Source organism: Leptonotus elevatus, chromosome 17 (assembly GCF_054856555.1).
Source record: "Leptonotus elevatus isolate MCC_2025b chromosome 17, RoL_Lele_1.0, whole genome shotgun sequence".
In the NCBI taxonomy this organism is placed as follows: Eukaryota; Metazoa; Chordata; class Actinopteri; order Syngnathiformes; family Syngnathidae; genus Leptonotus; species Leptonotus elevatus.
This window is the reverse complement of record NC_141255.1, coordinates 2,782,812-2,809,608: the sequence shown is the minus strand read 5'-3', so window position 1 is coordinate 2,809,608 and position 26,797 is coordinate 2,782,812. Positions and strand designations below refer to the sequence as shown.

Below are 26,797 nucleotides of genomic sequence, written 5' to 3'. Positions count from 1 at the left end.
TATGAATGCCAGTAGAAGATAAGTGCCCTTCACTATATTATTACTGTACACAATTTTGGGATAGAAGAGTCAAAGTGTCTTGGAAGATTTTGCCGTAACTTGTCAAGTGTGGGAAACGAGGGCCGAGACAAACAGCGTTTCCAAGCGCCGCCATCTGTGCGACGTCAATGAGCTTTAACGGCTCAAATTTGGCCCAAAGAAGCGCAAGTGGAAGAGGAAGAAGTGTGGCGAGTGTAATGAAGGTGGCGCTAACAGCGGCGCTAACACCTCAGCTGATGAGTTCTGAGGTGTTTGCTTGAAATGCGACACCTTTGCTTCGCAGCTGCAGCAAGTGGCGGTCAAAAGCGGCAAACGACGTTCGTAGGGTAGCCTATTCGTGTTTGGCGACTTCACTTAATTAGCCCAAAAAAAAAAAGAATATTTATGGACGACCTGGACTCTTTTTCACTCAATTTATTGTGTTTTTTTATGGTGTTTTTTTTGCGGGAACATTCAAAAAATGACTTTGGCAATTAAGCTATTAGGCTAACGATTGCGCAGTGGTTATCCGCGTACTCGCAGTTCTGCATTCACAAATTCATCCATTTCCGTTTACAAATCATTAGCCTAATATCATGATTGCATAAATGATTTTTGAACGTTTTCGGAAAACTAGAAATACCGCAAACAAGAAAAGTCCAGTTGCCTCAATTCAACCTTTGCAGATTACCACAAAATGGATGACGGAGAATCTACACGGACAATAAAGAAAACAAAAAAATTTTTTTTAGCTAGCACGTTGGTGTATTTTATTGACATTGTGACAGTATGATATAAAAAATTATGTTAATAACTAATCAATCGATGATGTTGATTTTTCATGAATCAATGAATTGGACGGGAAAAAAATACAGACAACACACAAACGTAACCAGATTAAGATTCAGTGACTGGTTTGGTCGAAAAATTGGCAAAAATGTGAATCATTGTTTTCTAATTCAACACAAAGACAATCAATCTTTCTTCATAAGGCGAACAAAATCATAATCGATTAGTTGGCCAATTAATCAATGAATTTTTGCACCGCTATAAAAATGGCTTCTGCAATTTTGCTATTGGGCTAACAAAATAACATCTTTGTTGAACTATGCCAGCAACACACGCTCGCGGCAGATAGAGCGATTAATTAGGCGGCGTATCTGCAGTTTGTAACATTTTTGCTTTTTCAAGTGTCAAATTTGCGCTCGTGAAAGGACGTCTTTAGGAGCACGGGCAGGCCCGCGAGGGGGTCCAAGTGGGAAGAGATCAGCGAGGGCAGATGTGGGAATGTCAGCAGGCAGGGCACAGGGGGGGGTGCGAGGAGGGATGGGGCAGGGCCAATGGGCCATGGTAATTAGATCTGGCCAATGTGGGCCCCGGGGCATAAAAGGGGGGTCCGTGGGCAGCAGACCCCTCACATCCCTCAGAGGTCTCCTCCGCTCCCCAAAAGCATGGACGTCTTCACTCCGTCGCAGCTCTACTACGATGCCCCGTCCCCGGACGCCCTCCACCTGGGCGACGAGGACGACGACGACGACTCGGACGAGGACGAGCACGTCCGGGCGCCCGGCGCGCCCCCGCACCAGCCGGGCCACTGCCTCCAGTGGGCCTGCAAGGCCTGCAAGCGCAAGTCCAGCTTCGTGGACCGCCGGCGCGCCGCCACCATGCGAGAGCGCCGCCGCCTGAAGAAAGTCAACCACGCCTTCGAGGCCCTGCGCCGCTGCACCTCGGCCAACCCCAGCCAGCGCCTGCCCAAGGTGGAGATCCTGCGCAACGCCATCCAGTACATCGAGAGCCTCCAGGATCTGCTCCGGGAGCAGGTGGACCACTACTACAGCGGCTCCGAACCCGACAGCCCCCTGTCCAGCTGCTCCGACGGCATGGTGAGAACCCCCACGCACCCCCAGCGCTCAAAAGCCTACCAACATTAGACACCATTTTGTCAAGCTTCCCAATAGGAATAACTACCATCAAAAAAAAAAAAAAAAAAAAAAAGGAATAACTACCAGGGGACTTTTTTTGCCCCACGGATGCGCCAGTAACACCTTTAAAGATACAACATGTACTTTAGTGTCCAAGAGCGTTCCAGAAACGAGTAGAGATGATTCCCACTGCCGTAACGCTAGATTTCCAAATAGAAACTCCTCTGACCCTCTTAATCATACTTAGCGCACCCCCGTTACCCACCATGTGAATATGTCTTTTGTGTTCACTTTCCCACCAACCTGAATTAGCGAAGAATTGTTGATAGACAATTTGTACCCCCGTCGCACCCCCTCGATCCTCCTCCGCTATTTGTCATCACATTCCCACTAACTCCACTAATCAGCCTTAAAAAAAGTTCCAGTTTGAAAAGTTCTAGAAATTCAAAAGTTTTAGAGATGTGTAATTAGCATAGCCGCACACCCCGCCGCCACCCCTACTTGTGTTCTTAAATTCTAGAAACGTGTTGAAGTTTAGAAACAGACACAGACATCCACAATTAGTTTCTGCGCCAGTGCTAAAAATCCATTTGACAAAGATGTGGGGGGGTGGGAGCGTTTTGGCCGCCTGGCGCACCTCTGCCGCGACGGCCGCAGATTTACAAGGAGAAAATGTCATCTTTCACAAGCCGCTGTGGCTCGCACCGACTCAATCGATTGGCCACGCTGGGGAAAAAGTGGAAGGAGCCCTTGCTGCCCCGCGTTGGGACTTCAAGGCGCACCCCCCACTACCAGCCCAGGATTTATTAGGCTGTCCACAAGCTCAGGAAGGGCAGAAATATTTATGTATTCTGCTTGTTTTTTTTTTCTCCAGACGGACATCAACAGTCCCGTGTGGCAGCAGCTCAACTACAGCTGCACTTATCCCTACGCAAAGAATGGTGAGAGCACTTTCGCACCCCGGGCACCCCGCCACGTATTTCTCCCGTCATCCCTATAAATGACAATATTAATCTCCCTGCAGAGAGTGCGTCGGACAAGCCGGCGGGCGCGTCCAGCCTGCAGTGCCTGTCCAGCATCGTGGACCGGCTGACCGCGCCCGAACCGGGTCGCCGCCCCCCCACCCAGGCCTTCCCGTCGCCCAGCAACTCGGCCGACTCGCAGCCGTGTACGCCGGGTAGCCCCGTCTACCACGTCCTGTGAGGAACGCGGCAGTTTTTTTTTGTACAGTACACCATGAAATTGTAAATATGAAATGTAAATGCTCATTTATTGTCACGCTCATTAAATATTTTCTTTTTGTGCCACAAAACCTGGTGTGGTTGGTGTCAAAAGCAAAGAATTGTACTGATGTGGGGGGGATTTTAGTAAATGTCTCTGCGAGGGGGGGGGTGTTAATAACCGACCAAATGTGAGTCATCATCAACACCCTTGATTATTTCATCAACACTTCCACAGTTGAGAGCAAATGGCCTTTAATAGCACGTATTGTTGGATTGGGAAAGAGGCGGGGGTGCTTTGTGTGAAAAGGCGTCACGACTTCAAGGGTTTCGTCCTCGGGTGAAAAAATATTTGACAAACTAATCACTAAATAACACAACAGCTTGATGTGGCCTGGAGGACTCGTATTATTACACTGTGGGTAAAATAAAAAATAAAAATCTTAATTTTTTTTTTTTTTTTCAATTTAGCTGTCTAAATCTTCATTTATACAGCTCTGGTAAAAGTATTACTTTCTGGGGGGTACAGGAAAAAAAGTCCCTAAATTTCATTTAATTGCTAAAAATAAAATTTTAAAAATACATTTAACATTACATGTACATTGTGAGAGAAAACAAAAAAAATGTTTTGAGGAAAATAAGTTAATTTAAAATCCTAAATTAAACCAATCATATAATTTGTCTTACTCATCCTAATAGTGATTTGCTCTTTGAAAAAAAATAAGTAATTTCATTTGCCATAAATTTTCAACATGACGACTTGTACTCACTTATTTTGGGTGCGCAAATGAAAGAAATATTCTTTCTTTTTCGTTTCTTTTTTTAAGAAAAAATGTGTCATTGTTTTCATTTGCAAGCTTGAATGGGCAAAAATGCTAAGAACAAGATTATGTGTCAAACTAACACAATTTAGCAAAGTCACATAATATTTGCACATTTTTAATACATTTTTTTTGGCATGAATGTGAGGTATCTGACACTGTTTTTGCAAATGCGACAACAATATATTGTGAGATTCCTTCGCACTTGACAGCTTTGTTTGCAGCACTTACCAATGGCGTGGCCGGGCAATGGCGGGCATAGCGGGCATTCCAGGCAGCGGCTTAAGTTCCACTGACCTCCCTAACTTTGTGTGCAACACTAAATGTCAGCCATGAGATTTTTCCATGAGATACGTCAAGCTCGGGGAATGGCTCACATGTCAGGGCTGTGTCGAACAAACCAGGTTTTGTATGAAACAACTTTTCAGAACAAAATATTATCATTATTATTACTTTTATTATAATTGTCGTTTATTATAATTGTCATTAAACAAGTCAACAATGCAAAACAAATGCAATTCAAAGTGCTTCATCTTATATCTTTTATATCTAAAATATTTGAAATCAATCAAGCAATTATTTATTCATCTTATTTTTATTTCTTGGCTAATAGGCAAGCTATTGACTGTAGTATCGAGGTTAGCCACTAGGTGAAGCTGTTTCCTTGACATCATTTGTTTTTAACCCACTTCCATCACACAACTAACAACAGCACATCAAATTAATTAAATAAATAAATAACCTAACACCAATCTATTCATACTTTCAGTTGAAAAGCGTTCGCCCCCGTCGTGGCACAATGTTAAAAACCGCACCTGACTTTTAAAACCAGTGAGAAATACCCGGATGTTGGATAAGTCCCACGGTAGCTCTGTTGGCTAAACTTTACCAAGTTTTATCAGAATAAAAGCAACATAATGCTTCCCTTGTTTTATGCACATTAAATATTGCTGATCAGCCACCCTTTTTGTGACAACGGACAATGCATATGAATGAGTGACATTACCTGACACGCCAACTTTTACATCGGTCATGCTACGGAAGTTAGCTAGCTTTACCCATTGCCAGTGTGTGTGTGTATATATGTCTATATATGCTAGTTTGCTGCCCCCTTGCGGCACGGAGTGTAGATAGATAGATAGATAGATAGATAGATAGATAGATAGATAGATAGATAGATAGATAGATAGATAGATAGATAGATAGATAGATAGATAGATATGGCTGGATCTACATAGATCCTGTGAGGATAATGAGGTGAATATAAGAGCATTGTGGTCACTGTACACAAGCACATAGATTTATTCATACAAATATAGTATGTATAACAATTGCATATCAACAACGTTTTGTTATTTATTCATTTAAATGATTTCAAGATAGAAAACAATGCAATGCGAGCCCATTATTCTCATACGACTGGTACAAATCTGGCAGTGTGTCTGGTGTTGCACTTTAAATGAAGTGATCACGCATGAATATTATAAAATGTGAGGATAAAGTATATATTCTGATGTTTTTTTGGTCAGTTTGGGATGGATAGAAGACAAAATGATGAGTAAATAAAATATAAATACTCACACGGACACAAAATGAAGTGTTTGAACAAGAAAGAAAGAAGACATTCCATATTTTCACCAGCAATGATTGTCAAACCCACAGCATCTGCACAATGTAAAGATCTTCCATTATCATCTTTCAACATGTACACAAAGGGAACAATAAAACTCTGATCATAAATATAATTTAACTATGACAAATAAAGATAACTCTGGTGTGTTTGGGTAGTAAGAGGCTGACATTCTGCTTGTCTAATAAAGAATTATTGCACAACGAGGGAGAAGGAAAGGATATTATTACAAAGGATTTAAAAATTAAACACATTTGAGAGAATTTTTTTAAATTATTTTTAGATAATGATTTTATCTATAAGTAACAAGTCCTAATCCAAATCATTAATTTTATCGACACTTCCCTGGCTGTGTGTTTATTGCTGAAGCTACTGAATACGGAACGAGTCTTTTGCTACCATTGAAAACAGTTTTTGCCTCAAAAACAACACAAGCACCATGAGGACTGAGGCATGATGGGGGGAAAAAAACAGATGGACCAGTGTAAAGAAAGACAATAAAGAAAAAACAAAAGGTAAAAAAAATAGATAGAAATCATTTTTTTCCCCCCCAAGCACCAAATCTGGGACAAAACACTTGCGTTGTTTTTCGGCTCAGGAACGCCGGGATGAGTCGTCCTCACTCCAAGAACATCGGATTGGTCGGCACCTCCAAGAGATCCACCAGATATCACATTGGTCTTTACTTTTTCTTCTTCTGGAACAACCTGACAGGTGATGAGGAAAAACACGCTGAGAGCAGTTGTCTGTTGTATGGCAGGTTATCTAAATGTGTGCCAAGCAAAAACAGAAATATGACAAAAATGATCCAACAATGCCCGCTTCAAACCAAAATGGCAGACTTCCTGAGCTTTGTTTTTAAGCATGTTTTGTAAGACTTTTGGGTGGATCGACTCATGAGAGACATGCCTACCAAATTTCATGTTGTTAAGTGAATTTTTTTTTTGTTGCTAGGTAAAATTGGCTTTGGGTGATGAATTTTCAAATAATATCCAAAGGCCAAGGATCCTTGGAAATAACCACTAAAATAGCAACTTCAATGCAAAATGGCAGACTTCCTGTATTTGTTTAAAAGTATCTAGCTGCCTTCAAAAAGTTTTTGTTTTTTTTTCAAATCTAAGAGAAATGGCTAAAATGGCAACTTCAAAGCGACTGTACTCTCACTCCCTCATCACCATAACATTGATTTTTAGTGGAATTATGAGTGACAAGCTGCCCACACTGTCACAGCCATGAAGCGCCTCACCTACGACGTGTGATTCTGCTGAGTGGACATGTTGTGTTGCTGCTGCTGCTGCTGCAGCATGAGCAGCTGCTGCTGCTGGCGGCGGCGGGCGGTGCGCAGCTTCTCGAAACGCGCCTCCATTTCCTCCAGCACTTTGGGCGTGTAGCGTACCACCAGCTTGACGCTGTCCTTGGCCGCCTTCAGTAGCTCCACCGCCTTCTCGTGGTGCTCACCTTCCACGCTCTGCAAACGGCCAAAGATTAACTGTCTTTTCAGGAGAAATTGTATACTTTAAAAAAACACTGTGGGAGAATTTCTATCTTTTTGGGAATTGCTCCTTGAGACTATTTGGTGGGGCTACTCAAGATAGACATGCCAGCCAAAATTCTAATTGCTAAATCAAACTGGCTTTGTGGGCTGGATTTTTAATAATAATCCGAGAAGCAAGATCGTTGAAAATAACATTTAAAATGGTCACTTCAAAGCAAAATGGCGGACTTTCTGTGCGTTTTCAGGCATGGCTTCTTGAGAAGTTTTTGCAGGTCTACTCACGATAGACATGTCTACCAAATTTCATGTTGCTTAATTAAACTAGGTTCGGGGCCTGCATTTTCAATAATAATCCGAGAAGCAAAATTTTTGAAACTCACCTTTGAAATGGCAACTTCAAAGCAAAATGGCAGACTTTCTGTGCGTTGTCAGGCATGGCTTCTTTAGAATTTTTTGCAGGTCTACTCACGATAGACATGTCTACCAAATTTCATGTTGCTTAATTAAACTAGGTTCGGGGCCTGCATTTTCAATAATAATCCGAGAAGCAACATTTTTGAAAATCACCTTTGAAATGGCAACTTCAAAGTAAAATGGCGGACTTTCTGTGCGTTTTCAGGCATGGCTTCTTGAGAAGTTTTTGCAGGTCTACTCACGATAGATATGTCTACCAAATTTCATGCTGCTAACTCAAACTAGCTTCGGGGGCTGGATTTTCAATAATAATCCGAGAAGCAACATTTTTGAAAATCACCTTTGAAATGGCAACTTCAAAGCAAAATGGCGGACTTTCTGTGCGTTTTCAGGCATGGCTTCTTGAGAAGTTTTTGCAGGTCTACTCACGATAGATATGTCTACCAAATTTCATGCTGCTAACTCAAACTAGCTTCGGGGGCTGGATTTTCAATAATAATCCGAGAAGCAAGATTGTTGAAAATCACCTTTAAAATGGCCACACCAAAGCAAAATGGCTGACTTTCTGTGCGTTTTCACAGGTTGAGACTTTTTTGCAGATGATAGACATGTCTACCAAATGTCATGTTGCTTAGTCAAACTGGGTTTTGGGTAAATATTTTCAATAAAGAAGAACCATGTGGCAAGGATCCCTGGACACGACCACAAAATGGCAGCTTCAAAACAAAATGGCACACTTCCTGTTTTATACTCTGACCAGTATTTCAACAAGTCTCAATTATACTCACCACGCCGTTGACGGACAGCAGCTGGTCACCTCTTTTCAGGCCTCCGTGGCGCTCGGCCACCCCGCCGGGAATGATGCGTGAGATGTAGATGGGCGAGTTCTGCTCCTTGCCGCCCATCACGTTGAAGCCCAGCCCTTCCTCCGTCTTGGGAAGCTCCACTACCCGAGGGTGCGAGTGGCCCTCGCTGGCGGCGAAGGCGGCGACCGTCGCCTGGGTCAGGATTTGCCACATGCCGATTAGCCACATAACTCCCTTTTATTTATTTTACATATAATATATTCATATATCGAGTAATATATATATATATATTTTTATATATATATATATATATTTTTATATATATATATATATATATATATATATATATATATATATATATATATATATATACACACACATAAATAAAGTCAAAGTACATGACAAAAGATGGCAATATAAGCGGCAGTGTTCCCTTCCTGATTGCCTGACAGTCATCCGTAAATTGCAAAGGGGCGTGTCCCAATACTATTGTCCACCTCACGTATTAGCATCAGCTTGATATCCCGCTGATTATTCTCGTATCTTTCCTGCCATGAAATTAAAAAGTGGCGCGTCGACCTTCAGATGACTTTATTGAGGCGAGACGAAACTATTTGGCAATCGCGCAACACCCGGAGCCTTTTCCACAGATAAAACGCTTGGCAGCCCCGCGCGCTGCCTGGACGGGAATCCATTTCAGCTCCATGGTGTGTGTTCTTACCTTCGCCGTAGCTCTGGCCTGGTACTCCGGGCAGCCGTTGACGGTGATGGTTTCATGCATGTACTGGTACACCTGCGAAGAGAGATGTGCGCAGGATTTAGCGGTACTAGGGTGATGAGCGCCACGTGCTGCTTCACCCGGACGCAATCAGGAACTCACCTCGCGGATGGCGGTGCAGAACTCGCTCTGGAGCACCTTCTTCAGCGACTGTAGCTTGTAACCCGGAACGTCGCCAGACTCCTGCAGCTTCTCGAGCAGCTCGATGGCCCTGGCGACATCTGGTGGGCAAAAAAAAAAAAAAAGAGAGAGATTGCATATGACTAGACTGCCTAGATAGGCATGATTAATTTCTGGTTAAATTTTTCAGTGGGATCACTTGAATGTTCATAGCAGTGAGCTTATGTTATGCGCTTGTGTGCTGCACTGATTTTACCACTTGCAATTTATTCAGACCCGACTAGCTTCCCGTCTAAATGGGCTGCTGTAGCTATTCAAATAAAACAAGACAAATTATGATCTCAATATATTTCAGCTTTGCAAGTAATTTATGTATTTGCTCACAGTCAATAGCAAAAACAGGCATTTTTTCATAGCTATGCCTAGATAGGCATGATTAATTGTTCAGAATTTGGCGAGACCACTCTAATGGTCGTAATGCTGAGCTTATGCTGTGTGCTTGCTGCATGGATTTAACCCCCTTGCAATTAGTGAATTCAGGCCCAGACAAATTTCTGCCTAAATGAGCTGCTGGTTGAACAATAAAGAAAGAAAGAAAACTTTCAAATTTCCACCTCATTCTGACTGTTTTATATGCCCTTCATGTATTTCTCAACAAGCTTCAAAAACAGGAAGATTTTTACAACTATGCCTAGATAGGCATGATGAATCAAATCATTGATGAAGAATTTGTCGTGTTTACGCAAACTCAGTACACGTGATATTGTGTTTTATTGGAGGTCATCAAGAACTACTTTAACCAGATGGCAGTGGAATTAATTCAGACCTGACAGGCCCGTTGCATAAAGGGGCTGGAGTAGAAATCGTAAGCATGAAGAAAGCAAGGCCAATTTTGCCTTTTTTTTTTAGCTAATCGGGCTTAAGTTGCGTTAGAGAATGGACTCCACCAGATGGCAGCCCAATTAATTCAGACCCGACGGGTTGGGCACCTCAATGGGCTGCTGTAGGAATATTAATCACGGCCTTTTTTGACTGAAATCTTACATTACATGCCCATTGTGCATTCTTCAACACGTTTCAGTCGCATCAAGGCCGATTTTCGTAGCGACGCTTAGATAGGCTTGATTAATTGATTCTTCAGAGTGTGCTGTCACTCTTCTCCTTTGGCATCATGAGTCTTAGCGCCCAGGGAGAAAACATGACGGTGTAATTGCACTCCACTCGCTATTATGTACAAGTGGGTCATTGCTCCGGATGTGAGAGGCGCAAAACGTGGACTGCACACAAAGCAGGCAAAGGGGGGAGAGGAAAGACCCCAAAGGACCCCCTCGAACCATGACATCATGGGGAAAGTCATTTCCGTCACAATGATAACAGGAAGTGCGACGGCCATAACCAATTCTTCTTGCTACGCAGATGATCGCACGAGAAGGGGCCTTTTTAACTCATAATGTGACAAGAGAAAATAATACAAATTAATTTATAGACATATTTTTAAATAATTATATATATATAATAATAATAATAATAATAATACCTCCTCCACACACACATTTAAAAAAAAGTCTGCTTATGGCCAATAATGACAAAATGAAACTGTGTAAAATACTAAGGAGTGTTTTCTTCAACATGTCAAAACACGAATGAAAACATTCCTAACGACTCTTGATTGACGGGTTGCAAAATGAGAAAGAGGAATCTTAAATGTATTTATAGTCAACGGTCGCTTTTGGGGTTGGTGCGCGTGCACAGTCGGGTATCTCCTTTCCACCAATGAGGAATATCATATTTTCAACGAGTGTCTTTCTGATGTGCTGGTAAAATCTATCAAAAAAATTATGCAAATAACAGAAATACATATTGATTGAAAAAAATTTGAACAACACGTTTTGTCATCAGTATCATATTAACAGCTGTTCCTAATGTAATTATTAGGCACATCTAACACAAGTCACGTGAGCACATTTCAAAATGCAAGATTAATAAATATGAAACAACGTCGGCATGTATGAAAGTTAAAAAAAAACACACACACGTGCACGCCTGGTTAGCATGCGTGCACGCGCATGCTATCGCCGGGCAGGTTACATAATTAGAATAATAATAACAACAACGACGACGACGACGACGGCACCATAATCATATTGTCGCCCTGAGAGCACGTGAACGTACCATCGTGCAAGCCAGCACGTGAACGCAACATTTGGATGGAGCGTCGGAATTACGACGTCGTTGCCGTGAATATTTGAACAGATCGTAGCGTGATCATTATGAATATGATTTTAAAATGACGTCATAGTAAAAAAAAAAAAAAGGGGTCCTGTTTAGGAGGACGAAGCTCCCTTACCTCGATCCAGAGTGAGCGGCTGTTGGAGCACCGTCGCCATGACTGGATGACTAACAATGTTTAGTGGAGGAGGCGAGCGAGCGCTGGATGGATGCAGTCTGCAGCAGCTCAAAAACAGGAGGGAGAGAGAGAGAGAGGGGGGGGGGGGGGGGAGAGAGAAGCTTTTAAAAGGGAAAAATTACACAACCAAGCAGAAATTAAAAATAGGGAAAATTGAGCACAAAATAAACCAGTAACAAACTTTTTTTTTAAATTATTATTTTTTTTTTTATACTACTAACACAAAAAATATAAGAACAATACTATTGACATTGAATGGTTTGAAATGTGAATTAAAACGTTTTTGGGCACAAATAACTCCTATCATCTTTTGACATGAACCCATAATAAAATGTATGTATTTTTTTTATTTTACTATTTTTTTGCATACATGCATTCAATAATAGTAAAATAGTAAAGCATGACATGACCCCATAATAAAATATACAACTTTAAAATATAATGAAAAAATGTCATTATAATGCATTTTTTTAAACATATGAAGACATAATAAACAGTAAAAGTAAAAAGTCACATAATCGGGCAAATACTTAAAGAACAAATAAGAATGACATCATACACGGCTTTTAAAAGGGAAAAATTACACAACCAAGCAGAAATTAAAAATAGGGAAAATTGAGCACAAAATAAACCAGTAACAAACTTTTTATTATTATTATTATTATTATTATTTTTTTTATACTACTAACACAAAAAATATAAGAACAATACTATTGACATTGAATGGTTTGAAATGTGAATTAAAACGTTTTTGGGCACAAATAACTCCTATCATCTTTTGACATGAACCCATAATAAAATGTATGTATTTTTTTTATTTTACTATTTTTTTGCATACATGCATTCAATAATAGTAAAATAGTAAAGCATGACATGACCCCATAATAAAATATACAACTTGTCATTGTAATGCATTAAAAAAAAAAAACATATGAAGACATAATAAACAGTAAAAGTAAAAAGTCACACAATCGAGCAAATACTTAAAGAACAAATAAGAATGACATCATACACAATTGTCATTCAAATACAGTTGCATAATATAAAAAGATTTAATCGAATGACATCATACTGAAAGAGAAAGAGGCATTAAAAACACTTTTAGACAACAACAAAAAACATTAAAAAAAAAGAGGCCTCTAATCAAAAGTTAGTGGCTTGACAATAAACGGATTGTTTGTGCGTGTTACGACAATGTGAATTATTGATCGATTGCTGCAGACGAGCACGGGCATGTGAACGATTGCTCAACTCCATCACATGCGGCCGTCAAACTCACGTGGCACGAGCTTAACTCATACCTAATCCATCCATCCATCCTCCCATCCATCCACCCATCGAGCCGTCCATCCATCCGTCCGGCATCCTCTCATCCAGGGAGGTTCGACAGTGATCAACTTAAGCTCTTTGGGATTAATCCTCATGTTGACGTCTTTTACACACAGCAAAAACCTCTCACTGGCTTTCTGAACCGTCCAATCAAAAGCATCCGTTACTACATTTTTTTTTAACAAAAAGTTTGAATTGTTTTCAAGTTGCTTGACCAAAAGAAGTACATAAGTATGCAAAATACGTGACAGAGTCATGAATAAATACCTGGTGATGTCAAAAGGTTGTCACTTGTTGCTAGGCAAAAGTTACATGTGACGTTGTACTGCCTCTGCAAAACACACACAAAAAAAATCATAAATGAGTTGGTCACGTGACACAATTTAAAAATAAATGTTTTTAAAGGGTATAGTGAAGTAAAAAAATTAATTAATTTTGCATTTATGGAATATGTATTTAGCAGTAAAATCCATCCATTTTTATCTATGCCAGGGGACGGCCATTTTGCCACTTGCTGTCGACTGAAAATGACAGGTAACGACCAATCACGGCTGGTCTGCTTTCTGGGTTTGGTCATGTGACATTCGCAAGCTGAGCCCTTAGGCATTGTGATGTCATTTTCAGTCGACAGCAAGTGGCCAAATGGCCGTCCCCTGGAATGGGAAAAACCGGGCCAATTTTTCTTCTTAATTCATGTTCGACAAACACAATATTAATCAAAATATCGTGTTTAGATCAATATATATATATATATATATATATATATATATATATGCTATGTAAAAATAAATAAATAAAAGGTAAATAAAAAAATGCATTTGACAATAAACTTTGGTAATTGATGATAACTCAATTATGAATAATAACGTCAGAAACGAGCATTTACTAGTGTTTTAGTATTAAAATAAGTACTTTACATATTTTTGCATACACGTTTTAAATAAAATGTTAGTACACGTTGGCAGCTCTGCTTTAAATCTGTTTAAAGTATGAAAGTTGTTTTCCCCCCATTATTGAACTTTAAATATACCTTATTAAGTCATGACGTAGATGTTTGCAATATGAAAAAAAGAGGCGTGGTTCAATCCAGTTCAAAGTTCACATTCCTAAGGATGCAAGTTGGAGGAATCCTCCACTCTCAGGTAGCTGCCGGAAGCGTGTGTCAGTGGAAGTGAAAACTGAGCAAAAGTTTTCAAAAGTCGAAGAAGAAGGAGCAGAACCAAACATGCACGCGCAAATCTCTAAAGTGTGCACGAGGAGCAGCAGCCTTGGGAGTCGCCTGTGGGGCGTTTGTGTTTATGGGAAAACAGGAACTTTGCAACGCGGCTACGCGGACGATGCACGCGGTGCGGCAGCGGAACGTTACGGCCGAACCTTCGCGGCGGCCCGGGACCGGCCGGAGCAGTTCTGGGCTGAAGTGGGTCAGGACATACGTTGGTTCGAACCGTGGAGCAAAACATTGCAAGTGGAGGACCCGGTGTTCCCCAACTGGTAGGTTTTTATGGGCGGTCAAGGGAAAAAACGACGCTTGGAAGTGGGACATGAACGCACCACCAGCAACAACCGAATTTTATTGCAAAACAGCGGTGTTAAGGTGAAAATAATCTGTTTTCGCTTAGAAAGGTTATGTTAGAAAAATGCAAAGCAAACGCAACCCTTCCACGGTGTTTGTAGAAAAATAACAAACTAAATCACAACAACGAACTCATCCACGAAAAAAAGTAAACAGCAAAACAACAACATCCTCTTACGGACAACAGCTTGTTTGGTCAAACAAACAATAGCTAACTAATGTACGAAACATTAATAACAACATTCATAACTATTTAATAATTTGCTAACCCGTGACAATCACAGACAATTGTCCAACTGTCTTGTATGCCACTAAAATAATTCATTTTAGAGTGCTAGCTAACTTTCCTAGCATCTGCTATCACTTTTTTCTGTGTAGCAGTTTTGTTTCCTATATGCAGTCTTTGTTTGTTTCTCCAAACTAAAGTTAACAAAATGGCAATGCAACATCATAACAAACACACATTTTATCTTATAAGCTCATTAGCAAGTACCTTTTAGTGTTTCTGTCAACATTGTAATGATAACGGTTTCACTTTCTGCCAATATCTTTGTCTTTAGTTCATAAAATAAACATCTCAAATATATATATATACACAAGCAAACTTTTCTAAATTGTCTTGTATGCACCTACAATTTGTAATTTTAGCATGTTATCTAACTTTCCTCAAATCTGTAATTCCACTTTTATGAAGCAATTTCACGTATACACAATTACACGTTTGTCTGTCAAAAGACAGTTTTACATATTAGCTGCTAGCTATTTTAGTCATCTGTCGCTAGCCGTCTATTTACCATCTTTATGTTCACGAAGCAAATATTTGGCCTCTGTAAACAACTTAACATGAGAAAAGAAACCTGGGGGGAATGTGAATTTACTCTTGAATGGACCAACCAAGCCATGTTTGACATCTTATTTAACTTATCTGTAAAGAAAAAAAAAGTTTATTTCTGTGACTTTGGTGGAAGTTGATGCAAGTTAATGCTAAAGTAAAGGGCGAAAAAAAAATACGATTATTATTATTATGTTTTATTGTTTTTGTTTTTTGTCCATGAGGTTTGTGGGTGGCAAGCTCAACATGTGTTACAACGCTGTGGATCGTCACGTGGAAGATGGCCGCGGCGACCAGGCCGCCATCATCTACGACAGCCCGGTGACTAGCACCAAGCGGATCATCACCTACCGGGAACTCCAGAACCAGGTAGCGTGCTCTTCAGACCACAGAATCAATCCACAACGGTCAATAAAGTCGTTGGCGGCTTGTGTTTTTGTAGCATTTGTGTTTTGTTTCAGGTTTCGCGTCTGGCCGGCGTCCTGGTGAAGAACGGGGTCGGCAAAGGCGACCTGGTGGTCATCTACATGCCCATGGTGCCACAGGCCATGTACGCCATGTTGGCGTGCGCCCGCATCGGCGCGCCGCACAGCCTCATCTTTGGCGGCTTTGCCTCCAAAGAGCTGTCGGTGCGCATTGATCATGCCAAGGTGAGACGTGAGACGCTTGTTAATTTAGTCAACAAAATGTCAAGGAAACAAACAAATGAAGAGTGAAGAGAGAAAAAAACAAGTTTGGCAGGATTCCCCGCTTTATTCTCATAATTCTTACTTTAAAGTCAGAATTTAATTTTAGAATTCTGAGATTAAATTCTGATTTTAAAGTGAGAATTATGAGAATAAAGTCAGAATTCTCATTTAAAAGTCAGAATAGATCTTTTATTGTATAAAAAATAAAATTAATAATAATTCTGACTTTAAAGTGAGAATTCTCACTTTATTTTCATAATTCTCACTTTAAAATCAGGATTTAATTTTAGAATTCTGAGATTAAATTCTGATTTTAAAGTGAGAATTATGAGAATAAAGTCAGAATTCTCATTTAAAAGTCAGAATAGATTTTATTGTATAAAAATAAAATTAATTAATAATTCTGACTTTAAAGTGAGAATTCTCACTTTATTTTCATAATTCTCACTTTAAAATCAGGATTTAATCTTAGAATTCTGAGATTAAAGTGAGAATTCTGAGATTAAATCCTGATTTTTAAAGTGAGAATTCTGAGATTAAATCCTGACTTTAAAATGAGAATTATGAGAATAAAGTCAGAATTCTCATTTAAAAGTCAGAATTCTGAGATTAAAGTCAAGATTGTCACTTTAAAGTCACAATAGATCTTTTATTGTATAAAAATAAAATTAATAATAATGCGTACTATTCTGTAATTGGAATCAGAAGAAACTAAACTTTTGTGAACAAATGACTATCATTACACAAGACAATGTGAGGTGACCAAATTGAAATGCAAGATGATTTTTTTGGGTGTGTTTTTACAGCCCAAAATGATCGTGACCGCCTCGTTCGGGATCGAGCCGGGCCGCCGGGTGGCCTACGTGCCCCTGCTGGAAAAGGCCTTACAACTCAGCTCTCACAGGCCCTCCAAAGTTCTCGTCTATTGCAGGGAGAACATGGTGAGGATTGTTGAAGTTGCTGGAGTTTCAGTTGGCAAAGCAACTTTGATGTCCTGCTTGCGACTTGACAGGAGAAAGTGTCCATGACCGGGGACGCGTCTCTGGACTGGGACGAGGAAATGGCGACCGCCCGACCTCACGACTGCGTCCCCGTTCCCTCCGACCATCCGCTCTACATCCTCTACACGTCCGGCACCACCGGAACGCCGAAGGTCACCAAACTCCAGTTTAGTTACACGACTTTACGAAAACATTATTTAGATTTTTATTTATTTTTTCTAATTGATTGATTGATTTATCTATTCATGAAATAATTGGTTCATTTGTTGAAATAGTAAGTGAAATATTTTTAAATTTTACAAAAAAAATATTAAATAAATAAATAATTAATAATTTTGATATATAAGCACCTAATTAATTTTTTTCTAAATAAGAAATAAAACAAGTAATTTTTCATTTTCAAATTTTCCCTGTCATTTTCATTTTCATTTTTTTTTTTCAAATTTTCCATTTCATTTTCTTTTTTTTTTTCAAATTTTCCATGTCGCGACCCTTGTGAGGACAAGCGGTTAAGAAAATGGATGGATGGATGGAAATTTTCCATGTACTACATTTGTTTTTGCCTATATTTTATTTGAATAACAGATTTGTTATAAATATTTAAAAAATCAAAACACAATAGTAAAATAAACAATTATACATTACTACTTGACAAAAATCATTTTTTCATTAAACAATGTGTCATGTATAATTTGACATATTCAACACATGCAACATGCTAATTAGCTAATAAATGACATTTTGGAAATGATGGGAGGCAAATTTGCAATAATGTTGTTGTTTTGTTTTTTTTGCCCCCCAGGGTTTGGTGAGGGACACTGGAGGGTGCGCCGTGATGCTGAAGTGGACCATGTCCAACATTTACGGACTTCAGCCAGGAGAAGTAAGTGGACACGTGATCTTATTCTGAGCGTTTGTTAGCGTGGCGGCTAACCTGCGGCGGCAGGTTTGGTGGGCGGCGTCTGACCTGGGCTGGGTGGTGGGTCACTCCTACATCTGCTACGCCCCCCTCCTGCACGGAAACAGCAGCGTCCTTTACGAGGGCAAGCCCGTGGGCACGCCGGACGCCGCCGCCTTCTTCCGCGTCCTCTCCGAGTACGGCGCCGCCGGCATGTTCACCGCGCCCACCGCCGTCCGGGCCATCCGCCAGCAGGACCCCCGCGCCCGAGGTCGGGCGGCGTATCCCCTCCCCAGGTAGTCGGCCGGATCGCCGCCGCCCCCCCCCGCCTCGGCCGGGATGTCGCGATTGACGGGTTTGTCATTCCAGGCTGCGCGCCGTCTTCTTGGCGGGCGAGCGCTGCGATGTGGAGACGCTGGAGTGGGCCAAGAAGAGTTTCGGGGCTCCCGTGCTGGATCACTGGTGGCAGACGGGTAAGAAAACACGTACAGTTCATTTCCCGTAGCGCTTGTCCTCATGATGCTGGCGAGTTGACGAAAACTAAAGAACTCAAAGAAAAACATTTTTGGTTAATGAAAATAGAATAAAAACAAAAATTGCTTTCAACTACATTTTGCTCTAATGAAACGATCCATAATTCTAGCAGAAAAAAATCGTATTTATCAATTCATATCATACATGAGTCAATTGCAGTTTGCGTTAATTAATTACGCAATACTTAGTGACCTTTTCCCCCATTTCACGCTCGACAAATACTCCATATATTAGGAAAAAAACAAAGTTAAACTAAAACAAGGCATTACCGATACAAGTTATCGTATCGGGCCCCCCCCCCTTTTTTTTTTAAATATTGGACTAACATTTCCGTCTCTTAAATTAAGTGCAATTTTTGGTTCCAGGAACTTAGACTGAGAACGGCTGAGGGTGTTTCTTTGAAATTAAATCCTTTGCTTTACTCGTCTGGCTGGGCTCCTTTGATTGTTTTCTTTTGCGGGCTCGCCACTCGGCTTCCTCCGACGCCGCTTCGTTACTCGCATGTGCAGCCGCCTCAATCAGACGGCGGCATCCCGCTGACGCCGCCGCCGCCGCATTTCCACCAGCTGCACTCTCACCTTCCTGTCTTAAAGGAAAATAACAACGCTTGGTTTTGTTGCCGATTCAGCTGTCCCTAATATTGTGACCCACTGGCGGAGTCATCAACAAATTCCCAATCAATCAAATGAGGATCATTGTTATCTGGATGTCATCATTTTTGCCACAAGTGGTTCTTGCACTTGCTGCTCTGCCATTTTGAAGGCTGATATTAATCCGTGTGCTATTTTTGGAGGCGGGGGGTGGCCGCGTGATGTCATCGGTGTTGCCGGGCAACAAATGTGCGCTTTCCAGCTGTTGGAAGAGCTTTGACGAGCAAACGGTGTGCGGGATAACCATCTTCATTGTGTCGCCAAATAATCGGGCCCTTAATTAAAAAACGCTCGGCTGCGCACCCGCCCACGGTGGTAAATGTTAATTGCGGTGCGAGTGCACGCACCTTCTGTCACACACCAAAAAAATAAAATGAACAAAAGGCGTGAGGAAGGAAGGCAGGAGACAAAAGGGAGAGAACTAAAGAGAGAAAATAAGATGTGGAAGGCAGACATAGGAAGGGTGTTGAAGCAGGACTGAATGAAGGCAAGTGGTGGAATAAAGGAAGGAAAGAACGAGAAATTAGAACAAAGGACTGAAGAATTGAAGGAAGAGAACGAGACGGCAGAGAAAGACAAAAAGATGAAAGAAAGTGGTGCAGTAAAGGAAAGAGGAAGGACTGGAAAAAGGGGGAAAGATCAGGGAAAGGTGGATAGCCACAATTGAAGGAGGAATCAGGCGTTACGGAACGACAAAGACAAAGGGAATGGTGATTAACGCAAGCAAGGAAGGAAAGAGGGAAAAAATCCCAAGCAATTAGAAAGAAGGACTGGCAGAAGGAAACTCGATAAAGAATGTGCAAAAAAAGACAGCAGGGAAGGACTTAATGACACAATTGAAGGAAAATGGTGATGGAATATAGAAAAGAACGAGGAAGGAAGACGAGCTTGAGAGTAGAAGAAAAGAGGATTTGAAGTAAAGCAATAGAGGAGGACAAAAAAAAAGGACTTCAGGTAAAGATGGCAGACAGGACATGGTTGAAGGAGGGAAAGAGATTCTGAAGGAAGACTGAGGAATTGAAGGAAGTGACTAAAGATGAAAGTAAGTGGCGGAACCAAGGAAGGAAAGAGTGGGGACAAACTGAAAAGATAATGGGGAAAAAGAGACAACGGGGAAAGGACTTAAAGTCACAATTGAAGGCAAATTAAATAGTAGGAAGGAAATGGTGAAAAGGAAGAAATCAAGCAATTAGAAGCAAGGACTGAAAGAAGTAAGGGACTGAAGGGAAGGAATTACACAGAACGTGATGGAATAATGAAGGAAAAGGAAGGACGTCAAAAGAAATAGCAGGAAAGGACATGAAGACGCATATGAAGGCAAAATGAGACCAGCAGGAAAGATGTAAACACTATGATTATTATTTTTTTTTTTATGTTTCAGAGACAGGCTCTCCCATCACCTCCACGTGCATTGGCTTGGGCAACTCAGTGGCGCCCCCCGCAGGCCAGGCCGGAAAACCCGTGCCAGGCTATGACGGTAGGGTTCGTAGCCCCGCACCCTTAAAAATAATAATAATTTAAAAACAGAAATAAATGTCTACATTTTTACAGTGACGGTGATCGATGACCACATGCGACGGGTGAAGCCGGGAACTCTGGGAAACATTGTGGTGAGGTAAGCGACTTCATCATCATCATCATCATCATCATGTGACCTGCTTCCTGTCTGTTATCGCCATGTAAATCCCCCGCGTGCAGCCATTGCCAAGAAACTTTTTTTTTTAAAGGCAATATTTAAAGAAGGAGAACAGCTGCAGGGGCCATTAAATCCGTTACGAGGACAAGAATCGCTTCATGAATCAAACCCGGATGTTTTGTTGGCACTTTGAGCAGAGGAGAAAATTGTTGACGGTAGGAAAGGCAAGGCCAGAGATTATTAGATGGAAGGGGTGAAAGTGAAGGAAAGAATGCAAGTGGAATTGATGAAAGGGACGAGACGGATGGTAAAGACAGCATGGAAGGAAGGAATAGGCGAGGAATGAGGTTAAAAAGAGACGAAGGAAAAAGTCAGGACTGAAGGAAGGCAAATGCATTAGGGAAGGGGAAGGACATAAAGGCAGGACAGGAGGAAAAAAACAACACAGAGGATTGAAGGAAAGTAAAATGAGAAGGTAGGGAGGCCATAAGGACACATTTGAAGGAAGGCGAAGGGACAACAGTGAAGGATCTAAAGACCGGATGATGTAAAAGGGAAAAAGAAAACAGGGAAGGATGTATAGATGGGATTGAAGGAAGGTAAAGAGACAAAGACACAATTGAATGACAACAGGCAAGCATGCACAGACATGATTGAAGGTAAAGAGACATTGGGAACAGATATGAATACAGCACTGAAGGAAGGGACATGCAGATAGCAGGGAAGAATGGAAAGACACAACTGAAGGAAGGAAAAGAAAAAAGACAACAGGGAAGGATGCAAAGACACGAAAGTGGACGAAGACAAAATTGAAGAAAAGACAGAAAGACAGGACGAATAAATGAGAAAAGGACGTAGGTCAACTTTCAGGCCACAATCGGAGTTATCGATTACTTGTACTCTATTACTTGTGCACTGCTTTTAGATTACCTCTGCCGCCTGGTGCCGCATCATCTCTGTGGCAGAACTTGGATCTTTTCAAGCAGATCTACTTCACCAAATTTCCGGTGGGTTTGTGGACGGAGCGGTGCCAGGGCGCCCTCTGGTGGACAAAAGCAGCAAGACTTGTAATCAAAATACCAATACTGCTACTTGTGCTCTTCTCAGGGTTACTATGACACCATGGACGCCGGCTTCGTCGACCAAGAGGGCTTCCTGTACATCATGTCGCGCTCTGATGATGTCATCAACGTGGCCGGACACAGGCTGTCAGCAGGAGCTTTGGAAGAGGTTGGAGTGTCTCCTTAGAACTAAATGCGTTACTGTGGCCGCCATATTGAATGTGGCAGATTTGCCCTGTAAAGCAATGGATGTCAATGCATAGGAAAGCCATTGGGAGATTTTTTTTTTTTTTGCAGTCTGTTATGCAGCACCCTGCGGTTGCCGACTGTGCCGTGGTGGGCTTGGAGGACCCTCTGAAGGGCCACGTACCCCTCGCCTTGTGCGTTCTCAAAAGTGGTGAGGGTGCGCACAACTAAAGAAACCCACCAAAACAAACCAGCATATTCGATTGCCTCTTTTTTTAAATCGCCAGGCGTGCAGCAGTGCCAAGAGGAGATAGCGAGCGAGACGGTGAAGTTGGTACGGGACACGGTGGGACCCGTGGCCGCGTTCCGGAAGGTTCTTTTCGTCCGCGGGCTTCCCAAGACACGTTCCGGAAAGATCCCTCGCTCCTCGTTGGGAAATCTGGTCAACGGGAAGCCGTACAAGGTACATCCAAGATAACTCTTCTCGTTTTGGACTATTGGGTCATTTGAGGTTGCTATGACAACTATGGAACTTTTCTGCGCAGATCACACCCACCATCGAGGACCCTGAAGTGTTCAAGGAGATTGAGAAAGCTCTGAGATCGCACGCCGCCTGAACTCACCACTTTAGCAAATGGAGAAAACGTTCAGTTCAGTTTAGAGGAAACACATTTGAAAGAACATCTAAGACTCATCTCAAAAGGATTTCACAAAAATAAGATGCGAAGGGAAAAAAGGTTGTGGTGAAAAGTTTCTCATTAGGACGAGAACGTTTCTCGCTAGGATGAGAAAGTACTCTATTGCATGCTAGCACCCTATAAGAAACTCTATAATTACATTTTGTTTATAATATTTGTTACAGTGTAACAAAACCAAATATTAAGATAGTTTAAATAAAATAAAACTTGCCGGTAAGTACTTCTTTTTTTTGATGTAGCAAAAAAAACAAAAACAATTTGCAATAATAGAAAAGTAAAAATTAATCAATTTCAAATAAAAACAAAGCAAGTTCAAATATATAAAATAAGCTAAAATGGTTTAGACTTTCTACATACATTTTTAAAATGACACTCCGTCCACTCACAGTAGTTTTTCCTTTTAATTTCTTTTTTTGCTCACCACTTTAGGTTTTCCACCGACGTATGTACGTACAAGAAGTCATAAATAAATCAAAACGTATTCACACAAAATGGAACCATGATGACGTTCGCGTTCGTGCAAATTGAAAAAAATAAAAATAAATGTGTCCATCAGAAGTTACGCTTCACTCCAAAGATGGCAAATGTCAAGTCACACCAAGCGTTTGTTGTTTTTTTTGTTTTTTTAAACACACGCACACAGGATGAGTTGAGGCCATTTTCCTGCTAAGTCACTTGGGGTTGTTCTCCACTCGTGTGCTTGTTAGTCCTCCGGCCAGAAGAGGGCGGAGTAGGTGTCCTCTTAGAAGGAGGTTGTCTCCCCAAAATCAAAAACACACGCACACAAAAAAAAAAAAAAATAGAAAGTTTGCTAGGGTCCGAGAGCAGCATATATTATTCATCTATGGTCCACTAACTTCTTATTTGCTCAATAATCTTTTCTTCTTTACACATATATATTTAAAAAAAAAAAGTCATATTTATATGAATTTACATAACCTACTTTAAATACACAGTACGCTTTTAGGGAAATGGCGACCAGCCCGCTGCGGGAGAGTTTAGCACCAGAGGCGGCGGCTGGTTGGCGTCCACATTTGAGGGCTGGCAGGAGGGAGGGGGAGAGATTTACTTGAGGGGGCCTGAGGGGGGGGGGCCTTTAGCATGAGGCGGAGAGACGAGGGGCTTCTTGGCAGTGCGAGGTTATCCAAATGGCGGAGCCCCCCGACGCCCCCAGCCTCGCCCCCTCCCCACACAGGAACCCGGGCCCGTCCGGCGGCTTTGTTCAGAACTGGGCCTACAAAAAAATAAAAAGAGTTATTTTTATTTTTTTTCATGAAAATTGCAATAAAAATCCGTCATATTGTCAGATATTTCCAGGGTGGAAATGGTTGCTAATGCATGTGAATGCTGAGGACAAAATAAACAGGACAATCACAGCCTATCATTAAAAAATATATATATATATTTTTTTTTTATCCTTTGAAGCTGCATTGTGTAGGATTGAGTGCCATAGTGGTCAACTAATTTATTTTAAAAACACTATTAGTTTTAATATGCAAAAAAATATGGACTATCACTTCAAAGTACTTTAAAAAATATATATAAAATCGTAGGTCTCGTAGTTGCTAATTATATTACATAAGGAGGCTGGCATGTTTTGCCGCCATCTTTCTGCTACGGATACCCGAAGAAAAAAAGCGCATGTGGTAATTGGTGGTAGGCTGGCTCAGTGTGGCGCATCATTGCATACTATTAGTTCACCACTAGATGGCACTAGATCCTACACTGTCCATTTAAGAAAAAATACATATTCAGTACAGTATTGGCATTTTTTTGCCTTGCTGACAGTTTGTTTTGAGTATTTTTGTGCATCCCAAAACGGTAACGTGACTCATCAGAGCTGGACGCGCAATAAAGGCGAGCCTTGGTAGCAAAGATACGTGCCAAGCCTCCGGAGAGGAAAAAAAAGAAAATCTTCTCACACCTCGCTTCCTTTCAAGTCCGATTCAAAATACCCCAAAAAAAAAAGAAGAAGAAAAAAACAGCAGAAGCAGCGGCGGCGGTCAGGCGGCCGGTGTTCTGTGTGTTACATACAGCGGTACACTTTAAAGGTCCGTCTCCTCAGCACGAGTAGGTTCTCACCGTGGAGCTGTCCATGCGCTGAACGGCCAAGGGTCCCGCTGCGGGAAGGGACAACAGGGGGCGAGAGAGAGACAGGGTCAGCGTCCAGCCCACAGTCAACACAGGCAAAGACAACACTTGAGGGCAGGGTGGGCAAATGGATGGTCCACAGGCCACATGTGGCTCTTTTTTTTTTTCTCCCTTAGTCTGGGCTAACAACTAGGAAGGCACTTCACTTTTAGAGATTTTACAATTTTGAAAGGAAAAAGTTGTCTTTTTTTCCTGATGAGTTTAAACAAAACAATGCCACAACCTTACCGTGTTAATTGTACAGCAAACTATGTTGAACTATTCTCATTTTCCACCATACCCGAGGACTCATCAGTAAGCTGCAGTTCTGTTAGTCGTTCTTCACAGAGGATAAAGAATATGTGCCTTAGAGTATTGTTAACTTTTTGCATGTATTAATTCATATCCAGGATTATAACACTTAAGTCTCCAAAAATAGTTTGAAAGACTGCTCAAATCTAAAAAAAAAATACAAATAAATTGATGTCGGGTCACTCGTATCTCGAGGCACCACTGTATTCATCAGTCTGCAGTACAATAAATAACGCGGCAACTTCAAAATTGTGGCATCTTTTAAACTTCCGTCATCAAGACAAATCCATCCGAAAGTGATAGGCTGTTTGTTCCATTGAGGTGATTGGAGGGGGGGTAAAGGGGACAGCGACCACGACACTCACGGCCCACTTTGACCAGGGGGCGGGACACATGGGAGAAGGGGGGCGTCGCTGACCTTAAAACCAATCCAAATACACGTCGTCTGCACTGTCGTCCAGCGCTTCGTAAAGGACTGCCGAGCGTCCGGAGGAGAACAGGAAAGACATGTTTGGCTGGATGTGAGACAAAATGGTGGGCGAGAACGCCGGCTTACCGTCAGGCGGGAGCCTCCGCGAGTGGCCCGACGTGGTGGTGAGACGGAAGCCGGCCGGCAGAGTCTCGGCTGAGCCGGGCATCATGCTGATGCCGTGCACGTCCCGCGGTGGGAACTGCCGCCTCCACGACGGGCCTCGGAAGTCTTTGTCGTCGCACTGCCCAGAAATGTGCAAGGACGAGGTGAATATGTCAGATATTTGCATTCATGGATTCATTACAGAATGGGAACATTTTTGACAATTTTACACTCGAAAAACAGTTGAGTCAAAAATTACCCAAACTGGGTCGAGAATGGATCAACACAAGTTTTTGAGTTATTTAACCGACTAAGATGGACCAAATTAAATGAATAACCCACAAAGCAACCCAATTTTGGGGGTTGTTTTATGGATTATTAATTTAACCCAATGTTTTGGGTTAATTGAATTGGGCGAAAAATGAAAATAATTAAATTAACCCAAAATGTTTGGTTAAATTAATAACCCACAATGCAACCCAATTTTTGGGGTTGTTTATTTAACCAAATTGTATGGTTTAGTTGAATAACCCAACTGAATTGGGTCAAAAACAGACCCATCCAATTTTTGGATTTTTACCCCAAAAAGTCAAATTAAATAACCCACGAAGCAACCCAATTCTTTTGAGTTTTGTGGGTTGTTAATTTGACTCAATGTTTTGGGTTAATAAAGTAACCCAATTGAATTAGGTCAAAGATTAACGAGGCCAATTATTTATTTTTTTAACCCAAAAAATTGGGTCAGATTAAATTGATAATCCACAAAGCAAACCAATTTTTAGGGTTGTTTTGAGGGTTATTAATTTAATCAAACTTTTGGGGTTAATTGAATTACCCAATTGAATTGTGTCAAAAATGAACCAAACTCAACCTTTTGAATTGTTTGACCCAAATTTTGGGGTCAATTGAATAACCCAAAAAATGGGTCGGTCCCATTTTTGACCCAATTTGGGTTGTTCTGGATCCCACACTTTTTAGATTGTAGAAGCATGAAAAATAAATGTCCTGGATGAGCTGAACAGTTTGAAGTTGGAATGGTTTCAATCGGTCAAGAAATGCGGAA

The 26,797-nt window shown here is 41.3% G+C and overlaps 4 protein-coding genes and 1 long non-coding RNA gene across 8 annotated transcripts in view; 2 read left to right on the top strand and 3 right to left on the bottom strand.

Moving 5' to 3' along the window:
- Positions 1–1,042: 1,042 nt before the first annotated feature.
- myf5 (myogenic factor 5) lies at positions 1,043–3,202 on the top strand. The gene is made up of 3 exons (XM_086058872.1): positions 1,043–1,901; positions 2,815–2,881; positions 2,965–3,202. The coding sequence occupies exons 1-3, from the start codon at positions 1,386–1,388 to the stop codon at positions 3,141–3,143; spliced, it is 762 nt and encodes a 253-aa protein (XP_085914998.1). The 5' UTR covers positions 1,043–1,385; the 3' UTR covers positions 3,144–3,202.
- A 2,057-nt stretch (positions 3,203–5,259) lies between these two features.
- On the bottom strand, positions 5,260–11,678 carry lin7a (lin-7 homolog A (C. elegans)). 3 transcript variants are annotated; one of them, XM_086058870.1, is made up of 6 exons: positions 11,572–11,678; positions 9,207–9,325; positions 9,048–9,119; positions 8,309–8,518; positions 6,862–7,079; positions 5,260–6,318 (listed from the first exon to the last, which is right to left on the bottom strand). In XM_086058870.1, exons 1-6 carry the CDS (start codon positions 11,609–11,611, stop codon positions 6,294–6,296), a joined length of 684 nt encoding a protein of 227 aa, XP_085914996.1. In that variant the 5' UTR covers positions 11,612–11,678; the 3' UTR covers positions 5,260–6,293. The 3 variants fall into 3 exon arrangements, with proteins under 3 accessions (XP_085914996.1, XP_085914995.1, XP_085914994.1); XM_086058869.1 differs by having other exon boundaries at positions 5,260–6,376; positions 6,858–7,079; positions 11,572–11,669; XM_086058868.1 differs by having other exon boundaries at positions 6,858–7,079; positions 11,572–11,669.
- A 1,084-nt stretch (positions 11,679–12,762) lies between these two features.
- Positions 12,763–14,391, bottom strand: LOC147159237 (uncharacterized). Its single transcript, XR_015090483.1, has 3 exons — positions 13,991–14,391; positions 13,228–13,291; positions 12,763–13,126 (listed from the first exon to the last, which is right to left on the bottom strand). It is a non-coding gene; the product is annotated as an uncharacterized LOC147159237 (long non-coding RNA).
- acss3 (acyl-CoA synthetase short chain family member 3) lies at positions 14,063–23,324 on the top strand. 2 transcript variants are annotated; one of them, XM_086058866.1, is made up of 15 exons: positions 14,063–14,451; positions 15,590–15,734; positions 15,827–16,015; positions 16,861–16,995; positions 17,067–17,207; positions 17,858–17,938; positions 18,002–18,249; positions 18,323–18,426; positions 20,519–20,614; positions 20,689–20,752; positions 21,699–21,780; positions 21,881–22,003; positions 22,132–22,231; positions 22,308–22,483; positions 22,566–23,323. In XM_086058866.1, the coding sequence occupies exons 1-15, from the start codon at positions 14,186–14,188 to the stop codon at positions 22,635–22,637; spliced, it is 2,022 nt and encodes a 673-aa protein (XP_085914992.1). In that variant the 5' UTR covers positions 14,063–14,185; the 3' UTR covers positions 22,638–23,323. The 2 variants fall into 2 exon arrangements, with proteins under 2 accessions (XP_085914992.1, XP_085914993.1); XM_086058867.1 differs by lacking the exon at positions 14,063–14,451 and adding an exon at positions 14,510–14,554 and having other exon boundaries at positions 22,566–23,324.
- Positions 23,106–26,797, bottom strand: part of ppfia2 (PTPRF interacting protein alpha 2) — a 40,735-nt gene continuing 37,043 nt past the window's right edge. Inside the window, exons 29-31 of the mRNA XM_086058856.1 lie at positions 25,717–25,873; positions 24,753–24,838; positions 23,106–23,952 (exon numbers count right to left, since the gene is read on the bottom strand). Coding sequence (XP_085914982.1) covers positions 24,780–24,838; positions 25,717–25,873 — 216 coding nt within the window. The 3' untranslated portion in view covers positions 23,106–23,952; positions 24,753–24,779. The remainder of the gene's footprint in view (positions 23,953–24,752; positions 24,839–25,716; positions 25,874–26,797) is intronic.